We start from the raw sequence: 16,231 nt of genomic DNA, 5'->3' as shown, positions 1-16,231 counted from the left end.
TTAAGCATATTATTTTGGCAGCAGATGCTACCCCAGTGCGAGGGCTTTTAGCGCGCGACGGGGAGAAATCTGTGTGCAATCAATACTTTAAAGCAATACGCTGGGTTTAAAAACATCAGAAGAGTCCTCCTGAGTCCTCCATCTAGTCCAGGATCCTGCTGCACAGCGTCCGGGCAGTTCCTCTGGACGGCCAACAACTGGTCAAAGAACCAAGGCCTTCCCCTGAGATTGCCTCCTGGTTCAGGGATCTGAAGACTTTGAACATTGAGGTTCATCTGTGTCCATCCGTTGATAAGACTTCTCTGTGAATCTGTCGACTCCCCTGTCAAAGCTGGTTATTCCTGAGGCCATCGCCGCATCCTCTGACAGGAAATTCCACATTTGAACCACCCACTGGGTTGAGACGTCGTACTGAGGGGCAGTATATAATCTATAGGAAGAAATCAAGCAGTGTTCCTCTTAGCCCGCCCTGAACCTACTTCAGCTTCATGGGAGGCCCTCAAGGTCTAGAGTTTTGTGAGAAGAACATTTTGTGTTTCTAAAATTAGGTCCTGCTGTTGGGATGCAGCAGGTTTCAAGGTTGACTTCCTTTGGAAACCAGGATGCAGTGGCCGAGCACTGGCATCGTACGCAGAAGATCCCAGGTTCAATCCCGGGCATCTTCAGTTAAAGAGTCTACCAGCAGAGGATGTGAAAGACCCTGAGACACTAGCCAGCCGCTGCCGGTCTGAGTAGACAATGCCGACTTGGATGGGCCAGTGGTCTGACTCTGCATGGCAGCGTCCCGTGTGCCTGGCCTCTCATGCAAGGTAAGGACAGCCCCTAAAGCTCCAGAAGGATAAATGCGTGGTTGGCTCTTGCTAGGCCCTGGAGGTCTTCTATCCAAATATTAGCTTATCCTAATCCAGCTGAATTTCCAAGGTCTTTCTTTCCCTTTATCATGCTCTTTGGCTTGAAGCCTGAAGCCATTACATCTTAATCACATGGGGGAAGTCATTAAAGTATTCATTATTTTTCGTTGAGTTGCCAAGAGATAAGGAATAACAGGTTGGGAGCCTGTGAAAAGGACGTGAGTGAGAAATCAGGTGGGGGGGGGAAAGTAAATCTGACGGTCCAGCCTGGCTTAACCAGGTCTTTGCCAACATGGAAGGTCTAGAAAAAAGAACATCACCCACAGCTGCAAAGGGAGGGGAATTGCTTTAAATACTGCTAATTCTTTTAAGGGACTAGGTAGAGCTACATGCCTTCTTTTTAAATGGAGATTTGGGTTGCTCTGAAAAGATCCACTCAGCCATGTAATGTTTACATAATTTCATTACCCACCACGAGCCAGTTACAAGAGTGGCAGGTTATAAATTCAACTGTAAATAAAAATAATGCAGCCATTGCCGGCCATAGGCAGCCCGTGCAACTTTAAAGCCGCTCCCAACCTACGGCAAGGGGTAGAATACTGCCAGTCTAGTTTCCAAGACAACCTTGCATCTACCTGGAAGGCTCCACGTAGGTTACGATAGTGCAACAGCTTTGGGCTCTCCCCCCATTCCCCAGTATTTTTCGTACTTGAACTGCTAGGGGAGTTGTAAACAGATGTCTTCACACATGTCATAAGGAGCAGTATTATTTCCTTTCGGTTCGGAGAAGATCCAATGCCAATGGAGTAGTAGCCAAGGAAATAAGAGGGACTCACTCTTTGCCATCCCCATCAGTAGGGGTAGTCGACCTGTGGTCCTCCAGATGCTCATGGACTACAATTCCCATGTGCCCCTGCCAGCATGGACATCTGGAGGACCACAGGTCGACTACCCCTGCCCATAGGGATTCAGGAGGAAGCAAGCTGAGACAGCCCACTAGCTTATACAAGCAATACAGCAAGCCACTTAATACGGCGAGAAAGTTTACCCCTCCACCGGCAGAACAGACTTCCCGGGCTGCGATCCTGTTATTCATTGCAGTAAGAACAAAGCTAGAAAGGGAGAGGGGAAAAGCTGGAGTGGAAGCGTAACTGAGATGGGAGTTTTCAAAAACCACGGGAGGGAGGGGCACACGGGGCCTAGACGGAAGACACGAAACCACCTTCTCCTGAATCAGATCTTTGGTTTACCAAAATCAATGTTGTCTATTCAGCCTGGCAGTGTCTCAGGTAAGTCTTTCACTCACCTGGGGCCTTCTGAATGCCAAACAGAGGCTCTACACAGCCTCTCCAGACTGTAGGCATATGGATATTGCCAACCCGGAATTCCAGGTATTGAGTTGGGAATATTCCATAACATCATCCTCAAAACAGAATCTGGAATCCATTAAGGGAGTCAGGAGGGGGCATGCCCCAGTGGGTTGGCATCATACCTGCCCTTTAAAGGGGCAGTTTTCAGCAAGGAGGCCAGTCCCAGCCCTTGTATGATTTGTACCTGAAGGAGCAGTCACTCACATTAGTTCATCCTGTCACCGATCAGCTTAGTCTTCAAGGTGGTACTGGATTCTTATACTTTTCTACTGCTACTGGCCAACACAACAATGGTCTTTTAAAAGTTAAAAGGACATATACCTTGCCAAAACAGGGGGGAAGGCTACTCCACAAGGTGGGGTGTGTGAACTCTTCACTCCCCCCCCCATGCACAACCATCTTGCTCTCATCACCGATGAAAAGCGCAACAGAAAGCCCTGCCTTTACCATGGACATAACATTCAGCCCTAGAGAGTCATCCCTACAAGCATGCAATTAACAATTTTATGTTGGTTACTTGATATTACAGATTATCCTGCATGTCTTATATGCTTGAGGGGGTAATCACACTGCACATATTTATACTGGCTCTCTTGGTCGAGGCCAAAATAATTACAAGCACAGCTCCCCTGCTGCCTAGCAATGACCCATTGTCAACTACTGTTACCATCAAGTGATTGGGATCTTAAGGGAAGAGATTTTCTGAGGTGGTTTTGCATTTTCTGAGATGCCTGCCTCCCAGTGGCATCCAAATACAAGCTTCAAAGATCTGGCTATCCAGGGCGTTCCAAGGCTGGTCTTTTTTTACTTGCCTGAGAACTTGGTGTGTGAACCGCAACAGTGACTGTAGAGTGTATACAACCATGATGCTATCCCTATTCTAGGATTAAAGTCAGCTGGATGTATACATGAAAAAAACCTCAATGTATTCCACAAGCCAATGGTAACCATTAAGGCGAGGGGTAGTTAAACTGCGGCCCTCCGGATGTCCATGGACTACAATTCCTCATGGGACATCTGGAAGGCCGCAGTTTGACTATCCCTGCATTAAGGACTAGATTGAACGCTTCTTTCCATAAGTTGAAGACCACTGATGTAATGGACAAGGATTAGTTTCAGGAAGGGACATCCCCCTGCCCCTCCCCCCCAGCCAGCAGAAGAACATTTCAGAGGCATTCCAATGACGGTATCCACACATGGAGGTTTCACTGTATAGTTTCATATTTCTCCCTTTTGATAATGAAATCAGCATAGCGTTTTTCTACACTTTTAAAGCTTACCATTTTCTTCCTAACCTGTACTAGTTAACCTGTACTTGTATTACCTCGGTTCGTTTTAAAACCGTGTTACTGATCAAGACCCTACAAAGTCTCCACTGGAACAGAGGAGCCAATTTAGTTTTAATTACAAGCTCATTTATTTCTCAAGCTCAATACAATAGATCTGGCTTCTAATTAAACAGTATTTAAGAATTTTGTATCCACTGAGTGAAAGCAACATTGAAATTCAGTGGCTAGCACAAAAGGAGATCACTCAAACCGGCTAATTGGTTGCAATTATGCTGCTTCGATGTAAAACTTGGGCATACCCAGTACTCTGGAGCACGAACTAAACGAGGTAATACTAAGGTATGAGGATCTTCTCGGGAGTACAGAAAAATTTGGCAGCTCTAAGTAATTATGGACAAGCGCAGTATGCAATGGTTGAGATCAGCAGAAACAGCACAATCGAGCATGCACATCAGCACATTAAATGACTTATTTCTTTATAAAATATGCACACCCAGCAAACATTGCATAGTTTAAGCATAATAGGATTGGGATGCTTCCCAGTACCCATTTCCGTCTTAGTACAGCGCAGAACTTCCACCAGCAAATTATATAGGCCATTCAGTTTATTACTATGGCATTTTATAAATTTTACGTTTTATCTGAATACACCATCCAAATATTTAATTGCAGTTCTATTTTTATTCTTTAGATGCCTTTAACGTAAACTGAGTAACATGGTAAATTTAAAGACAAAGGATGGGGTCTCATTTTGAGTGATTGCAGAAACAAGTAATATACACCTCCTGAAATGCCTTTAAGTAAGATTTAGCCATGCATTTTTAATCTTTCCTTTGCTAATTGTTCCCAAACTCATTACTTCTTAGACATCAAAGTAGTAGTCTCACCCTACTTAGAGGTCCAGAACTAAAAACTGTTATTTCCAATACTGGATAGAAGATCAATTTGTGAACTCAGGAATCCAAGAAGACATCCTGTGGTAAATGTATGAGCAATCTGAAAGTAAAGCTGTTCACCAAATGAAGGCTGTGTCAACTGTCCACTCAAGTGCAGATCCCACAAAATTCTTAAAAATGACCTTCTGAAAAGGCTAACAATCTGAGAACAATGCCTGGCGCTGTAATAAGAACAGCCACTTGAATTTAGACCATTTTGAGTCCCTTTTAAGTACTGCAATTTAAACAGAATGTGTCAAGCCAAAGGCTTCTCAGAAGTACTTTAACGACAGCTTCTTCAATCTACCCAAAGTTGGTTCAGATTCTAAAGTGAAGCAAACCACAGTTTAAAAGAAACCCCCTGAAATAATTAGTCTTAATTCATTAAGATTCACTTGCTTGGATATTTTTAATACAACTTTTATTATGATCTAAACAAAAAGGAATGGGAATGACAGTAACAAACAAGATTTACCACTGAATACTGTGAGATGTGACTGCAGCGGTCAGATGTGAAAAACTCAAATAGGGAGTAAATCGCAGTCCAAAACAGCTAAATACGCAGGTCCAAAATGAAGGAATTTTTTTTTTATTAACTGCCACATTCACTCCAAAGCCCATTCTCTCTTTCAGCATCCCAAAGATTAAAGCACATGTTCTGCTCAGCTAGGATAATAAAGTGGCAAACACGCCGCACCACTGACATCACAGGACAGTTGCCTATAAAACTAGACTTCTGACGCTGGGCTCCAGCTTCACTCCCTCACAGGTCGTCGTCCTCATCTGGCAGTGCGGTGGTCTGAGCAATCTGAAAGAGAGAAAGGCGCAGTCAGCACCACTCTAAATACTGTGCCAACTACCTGAAGGAAGCGGCTTACAATCCCCTTCCCTTCCTCTCCCAACAGAAAACCCTGACAGGTAGGTGGGGCTAAGAGCTCTGAGAGAACTGCTGTCAGAACAGCTCTTAACAGCGGTACGACGAGCCCAAGGTCACACAACTGGCTGCGTGTGGAGGAGCGGAGACTCAAACCCAACTTCCCAGATTAGAAGCTGCCCCTCTTGACCATTACGCCAAGCTGGCCTATTTACCTGTAGGTCTTGCTCATACTGTGCTGCCAATGCTGGATCCATGACAACCTCTGGTGGCGCGAGAGCAGGCATAGCAACGAATTCCAAGTTGGGGTCTCCAATTAGTTTTCTGGCCAGCCAAAGGAAGGGCTTCTCAAAGTTGTAGTTGCTCTTGGCTGAAATATCATAGTACTAAAGAGAGAGAGCAAGGTTCATTCCTTTTGTGTAATGTCTTGTGACAGAGAACACAAAACATTTGGGACACAAGCTTGTGTCAAATAGGATTTTGTCAAATGCATGTAATATTTATGCAAATACCAATACAGGAGATAGTGGAGAGGGGAAACCTACGAACACTGGCTTAAAACGCTATGAAATGAACAGTCCAGCATTTCTATGCAAATCTGAAGTTTCTAGAAATTAAGCCCAGCGAACAACTTTGTATACATCCAAGTTTAACAAAGAAAGGTCAGGCTGTACCTCCTGCATGGCCCTCAACTCCATTGTTTTTGGTTTCTCTGTACAGAGTGTAAATCAACCAATTAGATTCACAAAGCACCAGAATCATGACAAACTACATGCCACGGTAGATGGGTCTTTGGCACTCTAGAAACCTCTAGAATGACTTAATGTTCTAAATTTCTCCCAGAGGTTAAGTCTTATTCCTGCTTTCATTGCCAATAAAGCTTTGTATTATTTCCTTTTAAGATATATTGTATCGTATTCCCTGTATCGCATAACAGAATTCAAGAACTAGTGATATGCCCAAATAAATTAGTTTACCAAAGCACAAGGCATCTAAGTTTGATTTGCCATCCTTCATTTTCACAAATGTTTTGCAATTCAAGATTAGAAGCCATCTACTGAATACAAGATCCTGTTAAGTATTTGCAAGACAAGTGACAGATCTGTACTTTCTGGTCCCTCTATTTACATACAGCTTCTGCCAAAGAAAATGTTATTACCTGCAAATTCTTCTTCCTGTGGAAGACAATAGACTTTGCTTTGACTTTCCTGTCCTTGATGTCCACTTTGTTGCCACACAACACTATAGGGATGTTCTCACAAACTCGTACCAAATCTCTATGCCAGTTAGGTACATTCTTGTATGTAACTCTTGATGTTACATCGAACATTATGATGGCACACTGAGCTGAATAATGAAAAAAAAAAGTTTATGCTATAAAATGAGCTACAGTACTTCTGCATTAACAGAAATCAGGACATACTAATCAGTGAACCACAACATGGATTGCATGAGGCAATCATCCCAAGGAGACAAATCTTACAGAAACACTTTTGAAATACATCAGAAGTTACAAACCCTTAGGGAAAGCATCAAGCTGCTTGGTTCTTTTTTCTCTCCCTTTTTTGCAAACAGTCAATCCATCAAAACAAGTTTTCATTCTACTTACCTTGGATATAATAGCCATCTCTAAGACCTCCAAACTTCTCTTGCCCAGCTGTGTCCCATACGTTGAATTTAATAGGACCTCTGTTGGTGTGGAATACCAGAGGATGGACTTCAACACCCAGGGTAGCTACAAGGAAGATTATAAACACTGAGAATACTGCATGCAATGAGCACATGAAAACAACCTGCAACCAAAGACTATTTCAACTGATCTATCAAGCAAGTGTGACTAGCTTAATTAGAACTGGTTGACTCTGGGATGCTTTGCTAACATGCCTACAAAGAGATGTACACAAAGGTGGTATTTCCTCTGGAAGCTCCCTGCCTAAAGCCACCATAACATTTTTGTTCTCCTGGGAGACTTGTTTCCATTACTGTTCTTTCTCCCAACAACAGTTACCAGCAGAGAACAAAGCTATATATTACTACAGATTATGGTCCATGCCAAAAGATGCAGTGCTCTAAGCACCTGTAAAAGAAATTACCATAATAAATATAAATACAACTACCAACCAGGTTACGTTAATGTTACATTTAAGGAAGTTGATGTGTTCAACATACCTACATACTTCTTCTCGAATTCACCAGTCAAGTGACGTTTTACAAATGTTGTTTTGCCAGTACCACCATCACCAACAAGGACAAGCTGTTGAAAGACATTTTTGAGTTGTATCGGCAAATGAAAAGTGAGTTTAAGGCCAAACAGTTCCAGTATAGGAAGACAAACTACATCAAGCTTAAATACACAATATAAGGATCATCGTTTGTGCCAATTTTCATTTCATCATCTTGGACCTGTTTCCTTCTTTCAAACTTTCACGGCATTTTTTCATGGATAACAGCTAGGCACACACCTCCCTGAACTCCTTGGAGGAAGGGTGGGATAACAGTGTGATCACATAGCTTGTGGGAAGTAATGGACAGTATGAGTAGATTCAAGGCTCACTAGTATGTGCAGTCTACAAGAACATCCAAAAAACTGATTATAAGCCCCCAAATCTGAAACTAAGAACAACCTGAGCTTAGCTGCTATCTCGAAACTCAGATTGACAAAACACAAATAAAAACGACACTTTCAGTAAAAGGGAATGCTATCACTGTAATAAAGTTTTATCAACACATAGCTTTCTTCCACACAGCTGTTTTAATTTCTGAGCAGCTACCTACAAGGTACATTTAGCACATTCCTTACTCAGTTGTTAAACTTATGTAAGTTATATCCAAGGTGTAACACAAGGTAAATAGTTTTAGTAATAAAAGCAGGTGTTCGAAACTTTCGACTCTTCAATAAACCTAATTAAAAAAAATCCTGTGCAACGTATTATGTACTTATTTTTCAAGTTGTGAAGCTGCAGTTCACCACATTTTTAATTACTTGCTTGACAAGTCAAGAAGTTGTCAAATCCCTAATAGCAATTATCAAATTATTTCTGAAGTCAAGCAAGGAGAAATAATCATGCCTGCCTACCTGCCTGAAAGCATTATAGTTGATACCTTGCCTCACCCACCTTAATTCTTACACTTCACTCTTCAAAGAATTTATCACAGAAGAGTTTCGTATAAAATAACAGGAGGGCATAGAAATTGCTTTTTAGTTATAAACTAACTTTCTGACATGGTTAAAGGGTATGCATATTCACAACTAAATAGAATTGCCTACCAGCAAATGCTTAAGCATATTTACTATTTACTACTAAACTTCAACCCAGACACATTTCTTTAAGGTTTTGGAGGCTATGCAACAACCTATAATTTACTAAAAGCCACCTTCTTACTGACAGAAAGGAATTCTCTAAGAGTAATATCAGAACCCTTTCTGCCTTCATCCAAAATACTGTCAACAGTTCACGTTCCAGCAGAAAGGTTTTACCACGTAATAAAATCAAGAAACCTAAAAAGGATCAAGTATCAAGGTGTAGCCTGATATTATAGGCACAATATGTAGAAAAATGAAAATGTAATATATGAAAATACATATATTTATTTAAAATACTATAAGGCCTCAATGACAGACTCACTATAAAATCTACTCTAAAACTCACAACACAGATCAAATGTTTTGGCGCTGCCATCTTCCTCATTGGCCAAGGATACGTTTGTAAAATACATAAGATCCAAGTGTATTATGTATTTTCAAATAATGAAAAGGAGATAGTAGAAAACGCAGTGCTATACACTGTGACACAGGACTAGGCTAGAATTGAAGAGGCTCTGTATCTATCCCTGTAGGCTCTGGCTAGGTGTAGTTGTACTAAGGCTGTGACTCTATAAGCACCTTCCTTGCACTGTTCAATAAATAATCAGAAATGGTATGGAGCCAATTACATGTAGTGACCTTGCACCACAAAGTATCTAGTACACAAGCCACACCTATGGATAGATCATTCTCTTATTTATGTATGCATTAAATTTATATACTGCCACTCACTGGGACATCTCTTAAAATACTTCAAACAAAGAAACCTGCAAATCTTGACACACTTAAGCAGAAGCTTAGCAAATATACTTTCTTAATGTATGCAAAGAGTAAGTTGGGATAACTCCAGTGTTGTATACATTGTGTAGAAAGGTTTTAGACATCTTGCTTATAACCATGAATTTTTTAAAACCCTCTTTATGCTACTGTGCCCATCCACATAGTTCTTTCAAGAAATGGCCAGGACAGCAGTGGTAAGCAAACAGCAACTCCTAACTGACTTTAAATCCCTTCTAGCCTGGTAAGTGGCTGGTTTGGAAATTGGTTTTGATGCAGACGATTATCCACTGCTTGCCCTGTTTCGACTACACCAATATAAAGTGAGCTTCAACCATCCATTGTGAAAGACTACCCCAAGCAAGCCTTCGAGGAGAAAACAAAGCCTGAATTCCGCTCCTCGGTGCCAGTTTCAGGGCGGGAACAAGTTTAAAACAGGGAGGGGGAGAACAGGGAGCTTCGGCATCCCTTCCTACTTACCTTAAACTGCACTTGAGGTTCTCCTTGTGGGGCCGCCATGCTGCGTCTAGGAAGAAAGAGAGCGCAGAGGGGAAGGAGAAAGGACAGCGTGATTCAACTGCTCAGGCATCCCGTCGGCCCGCACGGCACAAGCCGCGTGTCTCGCTATTCATCCGGGTCAAAGAAAGAAAAAATGCTCAGGAAGGAAGCGGCCAATGGCGGCTCAGGCCCGGCTATTCCTCCCGCCCACCCCGGATGGCTCAGCGAAAATCAGGGGAAAACAGCCCCAGTTGGGGATCGCGAATAGGAGCCTCCATTTGGGGAGGGGGCAAAATTAAGAAAAATTGGGCCTTTCCGCCCCTCCCTTTTTCCGCCCGCGCCCTCCCCTCTACAAACCCCACCCTACCCCTCGCACGCGGCGGCCGCCCCGAGACCCCACGGGCGCTTCCCCTTCCCCGCGCGCCTGCGCACAACGCCGCCGCCGCCCCCCTCCCCAACGTTCTACGAGGCGCGCGCCCCTCGGCTGCCGCGGCCCCCGCGCACGCGCTCTCTCCTAACGGCCTCCCTCCAACCGCCGCTCCAGGAGGGACGAACCAACCGCGTGCTGGGAGAGGGGGGGAAGGGAAGCGCCATGAAGAACAGCGATGGGGGGGATAGAATAGAAGGCCGATGACGCGTTTTCTCCCCCCTCCCCCCCCCAGGGCGCATGAGGCAATAAAGGGCGGCAGCGGGGGGGTGCTTTTTTTCCTCCCCTCCCCCCTTTCTCGCACCTTCCATGCCGCGAGGCCGCCCGCGAGAGAGAATGAGGCGGCGTTTTCCGCCCCCCCCCCCCAAGGCTCCCGCGCGGCCTACCTTTCCCGAAGCTTCTCTCGCTCTCCTCAGTCCCCACTTCCCGCTCGGAGAACTGGGCGAAGGAAGATGGCGGAAGCGCGGCGGTTCAAATACCCCCGTGGAAGGAGGGAAGGCAGGAAGGGAAGGAGGCGGACGACGCAGACGCGGCGGCAGCGCGGGCAAAAAAAAAAGACACCGAGGCGGGCGGCCAAGGAAGGAGGAGCCTCCCGCGGGTCACGTGACGCGGGGAGAAGGGGCGGGCATGGCCGTGCGGGGAAGAGGGAGCCGCCCACTTGGGAGGCAGGGAGAGGCAGGGCGCACGCGCACCCTCCTGCCCGCCCTGTCTTCGCCTGCCCGCCGAGCGCTGCGGAGAGGGGCGGGAAGGCGCGCTCGCGCGACGGCCGCCCGCCGCTCAGGGATTGGTTCGCTCTCTTGTGACGTAATGGAATGGGTGGGGGAGGAAGGAGAGCGCGCCTGCGTCCTTTGTCCCGACCGTCGTGCCTTCCCTAAAGCGCAGCCATCGGCCACGCGCGGCAGCCAATGAGGGCGAAGGCGGGAAAGGCCTCCTTCTTTTCCCCCCCCGCCCGCCCTCACTGGTCCCAACATTCGCCTCCGGGGAAGGAGCCTTTCGCTGCTGAGAACTCGATAGACAAAGCAAAACAACGGGGGTCTTAGCAGGGATCCTGGCTCCAAACGTGGCTGTTGGTTTGGCTCGCTTACCAAAGACAAATAGCGCTTAAGCGGGGCGCATGCGCCCCTCGAGCCCTCTTCGCCAAAGTTAAAAAAATCAGCCTGCCTCTTGGCGCATCAGGATCTTCGCTGCCGCAGCGAAAATAGAAATCCAGACTGTTATAAGGCGGTTTCTGAGTCCTGTGTGGCTGGCTAACTGTGTTATGGAAAAGTCAGTGGACGTTTCCCCACTTTAAACAGGGGGCCACTGTGGCAAATCTCATTTTGAATAGCCCCGCTGCTTAAACTGTATCCGCTGAGGCCTGCCTGCACAGGAAAGATTATGCGCAGAATTAAAGTATCAGCTGAGGTCTGCATGCCCATGAAAGATTATGCCCAGAATTGGTGAAGTGTACGTGCACGTGAAAGATTATGCCTACAATTAAAGTATACAATTAAACCGCCCAGAGCTGCAAAGAAATGGGCAGTATAGAAATATAAATAAATATGATGAGGTCTGCATGCACATGAAAAGTCAGGCCCAGAATTGAAGTATATGGTGAAGTGTGCATGCACATGAAAGGTTAAGGCCAGCATTAAAGTGTGCATGCACACAAAAGCTTAAAATTAAATTTGGTTGGTCTTAAAGGTGCCACTGGACTCCAACTTCGTTCCATTGCTTCAGACCAATAGGCTACCCACCTGAATCTAGGAATATTCCTAATCTTCCAAACTAATGACATTTTCATCCATTTATAACCATTCCCTTATAATATAGCCCTATCACCCTTATAAAATTGATGTGCTGAACAACTGTTTTATACTGTGGATTGATATACAGTTGCCCTTTTTATTAACGTCAGTGTGCTGTTAAAACTCCTTTATAAATACATCATTTATAGGCTAACTTTCTCTCTGAGGCTCAAGGTGGGTTGCATGGGGGGAAAACAAATTTGTACAGAATAAGTCATCCAACAAACCAACGCAATAAGACTGGGATAATAGAATTAGAAGGTAACATGAACAACAAACTGCCTAAGACCAGGTGTGCTATAATGTCAATGCAACTGGAAAGGAAGAAGATAATTCAGTAAAAGCTGGGTAATACCCAGATTAATCATTGCAGAATAATCATTGTTCCCCTATAAAAGCAACCCCCTGAGCTGTTCCACTATACAACAGCTCTAATCCCTTTATAAAAGCGTTCTCCTGGATATTTCAGTTCTGTGCATTCTTTCGAATGATACAAATGTGAAAGCCTTCCCGATGCCCTCAGGTGGGCTGTTCTACAAAGTGGGAGCCACCTAGAGTTGCCAGCTTTAGATTGGGAAATACCAGGAGATTTTGGGGGTGGAGACTGCAGAGGGTGGGGCTTGGGGAAGGGAGGGACTTGGGGGGGTATAATGCAATAGAGGCCACCTTCTAAAGCAGCCATTTTCTCCAGGAGAACTGATCTCTGTCACCTGGAGATGAGTTGGAGTCCAGTGGCAATTTTAAGACCAACAAAGTTTAATACTGGAGTATTAAGCTTTCATATTAGAGAATTCTTGTACCATAATTTTGGATTGGTTTTGGGGTTTTTCTTTTACCCCAAGCAAGTTTACAAATTAATTGTCCTGTATATATTCAATGCACTGCTTCACTGCCAAAACTAAGTAACAGAAAACAATGCCATAAGAAATAGTTTCCAAACTAAAATAATATCCACCACTGAGCAAAGCAAGGCATGGAAACTGGGAAGGAGGATTCCTCTCATAAGGAGGGAATTTTGGGGGACGTTTTTGAACATTAATTTCTTTTTAATCCGGTTATTTGTGTTTCTTGCAACAGAATTCTGAGGCAAACAGAGAGAGGAACTGAACTGACCTAATACAAAACACCATTTTATTACAATTCGTACGTGATTCCATTATTTAGATGTATTGGGATTTTTTGTTGCAATAAAGCTTGAGTAATAAAGCTGATGATGAAATGTCCTATTAAATACATAGTAAACAGAAAGTAAGGGATGTGGATTTTTTTCCTCTCCTGGGAATTTTTCATTTCGCCTCTAGAGGTCAGGAAAGTAATGTGCGTAGCATTGTCTGCATTACCTTTGCTGAAGCTTTGCTATCAGTGGGCCCAACGATTATCCGTCAGTTTCCTTTGTTGTTATCTTCTTCCCCACCTGTATTCACTGGACAAGAATTGTGGGGGTTGTCTATTATTCTACAAAAGCAATAATCTTTGTGGGTCCCCCCCATTTCCCCCTCCCCTTACATGAAGTTGAATAATTCTCTGTCCCAAGTAAGTCAATACTCCATCCCTCTTCCCGGAGCATTTTCCAGGGCTGGTACGTAAGTAAATGTCCTCTGACAGAACTGTACTAACCAGTATTGGCAGGTCCCCACTGGCCACCGGCACGGGATGGAGGGAATGCCAGATCCAGGTTGAGAAACTCCTGCAGTCTGAGGAGGGAAGGGACCTCAGTGGGCTACATGGTGGCAGTGAAACAGGGAGATATCTGGAATTCCTGTCTATCAAGCATTTGCAAGTCTAATAATGCCTGTGAAGCATTTGCAAGTCTATTATTATGATGTTCCAAGCATGATGTCTGTTTAGCAAGCTAGGCATTTAGCCAGTGAAGTGGTGTGTTGTAAGCTGGGCACGGTGCCAGCAAAAGAAAAAGTTTTGTAAATGTATTTTGTACACGTCACTTTACTTGTACATTCATTGTTGATTATATTTGTGTGTTGATATTGTATTTGGGTTTTGATACATAAATTGATACAGTTAGCATCCACAAATATATTATTGGCCTTATATATACATAGATTTTTGTTTGGGTCTTTGTATTTTCACTGTGTACCATTGTTGAGATAGTAACCTCCAGGTGGTGGCTGGAGGTCTCTAAGGACTATAGCTGAAATCCCTCCCCAACCCTCAGGCTCCACCCCCAAAATCTCCAGGTATTTATTTATTTATATTTAAATTTATTGCCCGCGTCTCTTCAAGGGCTCAAGGCAGGTTACAATGTTAGGCTAAAACCCCTTAAAACAGGCATTTAAAAATCCCTTAAATATAATATCAAAGCCTGAAAAGGAAAAGCCAGAAAGATGCTGCGGCAGAAAATACATGCCCAACATAACAATCCCCTGAAACACACACTAATAGGGAGAACGGAAGGGCACAGATGTATCTCACTACTGCCACCCCTGTAGGGAGGGCCCAGATCTTGCACCCAGCCTCAGAGCTGGCAACCCTACTCTGTCTGTCATTCAGCTTCTTTGGATCTGGGCAGAGAAAAAGGTAGCAGCTGCCTCCTTAAAACCAGCAACATCTGTGTTTGGAGGCTGGTGGAATCATGAGCCCAAAAGCCTAGGTTGCATTCAGATGCAATTCAGGTGGGTAGCCATGTTGGTCTGAAGAAGCAGTTGGTCTTAAAGGGGCCGCTGGACTCAACATTTGTTCTTTCAGTTCCAATCACAACTTCCACTTCCTCAGTGGCCTTAGGAGAGTCATTGTGGGGGCTAAAATGCTGGCTTTTCATAGCTGTTGGAAAGGTTCTTAATAATACTGGCCATCTATCTTCAAGCAGCTGCTGGACAGATGCTTATCCTGGATGCTTTAGGCCAGACTTTCTCAACCTTTTTACCATTGAGGAACCCCTGAAACACTCTGCAGGTTTCAAGAAACCCCAGGAGTGGCACGATTGTACAGGATATGTTTGGGAAGCAGAGCTGTGGACATGCCCACCTGGATCCCTCCCCTTCCCTCCAGGCCCATCATTGCCCATTTGGGGGGGGGGTTTCAACATGAACATATACGGTCATCTCACCTGAGCCAGGGTTCAGGAAACCTTGGTTCAGAAAGCTTGCCTTAGGCTGATCCTGCATCAAGAAGGGGGTTGGACTAGATGGCCTGTATGGCCCCATCCCACTCTAGGATTCTATGGAAGCCTTTGAACTTTCAGGATTTTATGGTTCATTAAGGTTTTACTATAGAATAAATTTTTAAAATAAAGGCACCATAGACCTGTTTTCTGCCTTCCAAAAGCACATTCCACCAGTGGAACATGCCAGCCAGGGCCTCCTGTTAGAGCTGGAGAGGCCCTTGAGCCATCAGCCATTTATTTAAAGCACTCTGCTTGTGTGAGCCTTGTTAAGATGAATGGGGTTTAAGCTGTGGATCACCTGGGTCAGGGGAAATTACCATCTTCTGAAGGAGTTGTCTTTTCTTTCTTAGGCCAATAAACCCAACCAAGGCTAGTCTCCTAGGTACCAACTGGTTTCCTTGGACTTACTGAGTTGTACGGTGATTGCACACAACCAAAATAAACCCAGGCAGAGCTCAAGGTCTCTTGAGTAACAGAAAAGAGATTGTTGAGAAAGTCCAAGAGAACTAGTTGATACGTAGGATACTAGCCCTAGTTGTGATGGTTACTATTCAAGATATTGAAGACAAGATACTTTTTCTTTTTGCGTGGCTTAAGGTTCACCTCCAGTTGAAATATAAGGCCATATCACTGCCATTCTCTTTGGAAACTTATAGAACTGATTAAGCCACACACCCCCACCCCTTGTTTGAGAATATTCTCCAGTGTGCATTTCTACCTTGCTATCTCATCCCTGTGGGTTGGGAACCCTATTGTCCTGAAAAAGACATGCATAGGGGCAACAGTACTACAGCCCCCATCTTGTGCACGCTGCAATCCTAATTGATATTTATCTGAGCGCATTCCTAACCAAGCCTCTGGCATCATTCCGCGTGCACTGGGTAACACACTTCAGAAGCAGATTTTCCCGTTTTGCACAGGAAAACCCAGCCGCCAAAGCACACTGAAAGAGCATTGCCCAAACAAAATGTAATAAAATAAAACGTGTGTGGAAACTC

General features: G+C 44.4%; 1 protein-coding gene across 2 annotated transcripts; it reads right to left on the bottom strand.

Moving 5' to 3' along the window:
* Nucleotides 1–4,835: 4,835 nt before the first annotated feature.
* RAN (RAN, member RAS oncogene family) lies at nt 4,836–11,050 on the bottom strand. 2 transcript variants are annotated; one of them, XM_077307773.1, is made up of 7 exons: nt 10,712–11,050; nt 9,881–9,926; nt 7,489–7,573; nt 6,929–7,054; nt 6,479–6,666; nt 5,535–5,705; nt 4,836–5,253 (listed from the first exon to the last, which is right to left on the bottom strand). In XM_077307773.1, the coding sequence occupies exons 2-7, from the start codon at nt 9,917–9,919 to the stop codon at nt 5,209–5,211; spliced, it is 654 nt and encodes a 217-aa protein (XP_077163888.1). In that variant the 5' UTR covers nt 9,920–9,926; nt 10,712–11,050; the 3' UTR covers nt 4,836–5,208. The 2 variants fall into 2 exon arrangements, with proteins under 2 accessions (XP_077163888.1, XP_077163889.1); XM_077307774.1 differs by lacking the exon at nt 10,712–11,050 and adding an exon at nt 10,266–10,288.
* Nucleotides 11,051–16,231: the final 5,181 nt, after the last annotated feature.

Source organism: Paroedura picta, chromosome 13, assembly GCF_049243985.1.
Source record: "Paroedura picta isolate Pp20150507F chromosome 13, Ppicta_v3.0, whole genome shotgun sequence".
In the NCBI taxonomy this organism is placed as follows: Eukaryota; Metazoa; Chordata; class Lepidosauria; order Squamata; family Gekkonidae; genus Paroedura; species Paroedura picta.
Note: the sequence above shows the minus strand (reverse complement) of the source record. Positions and strands in the feature narration are given on the sequence as shown.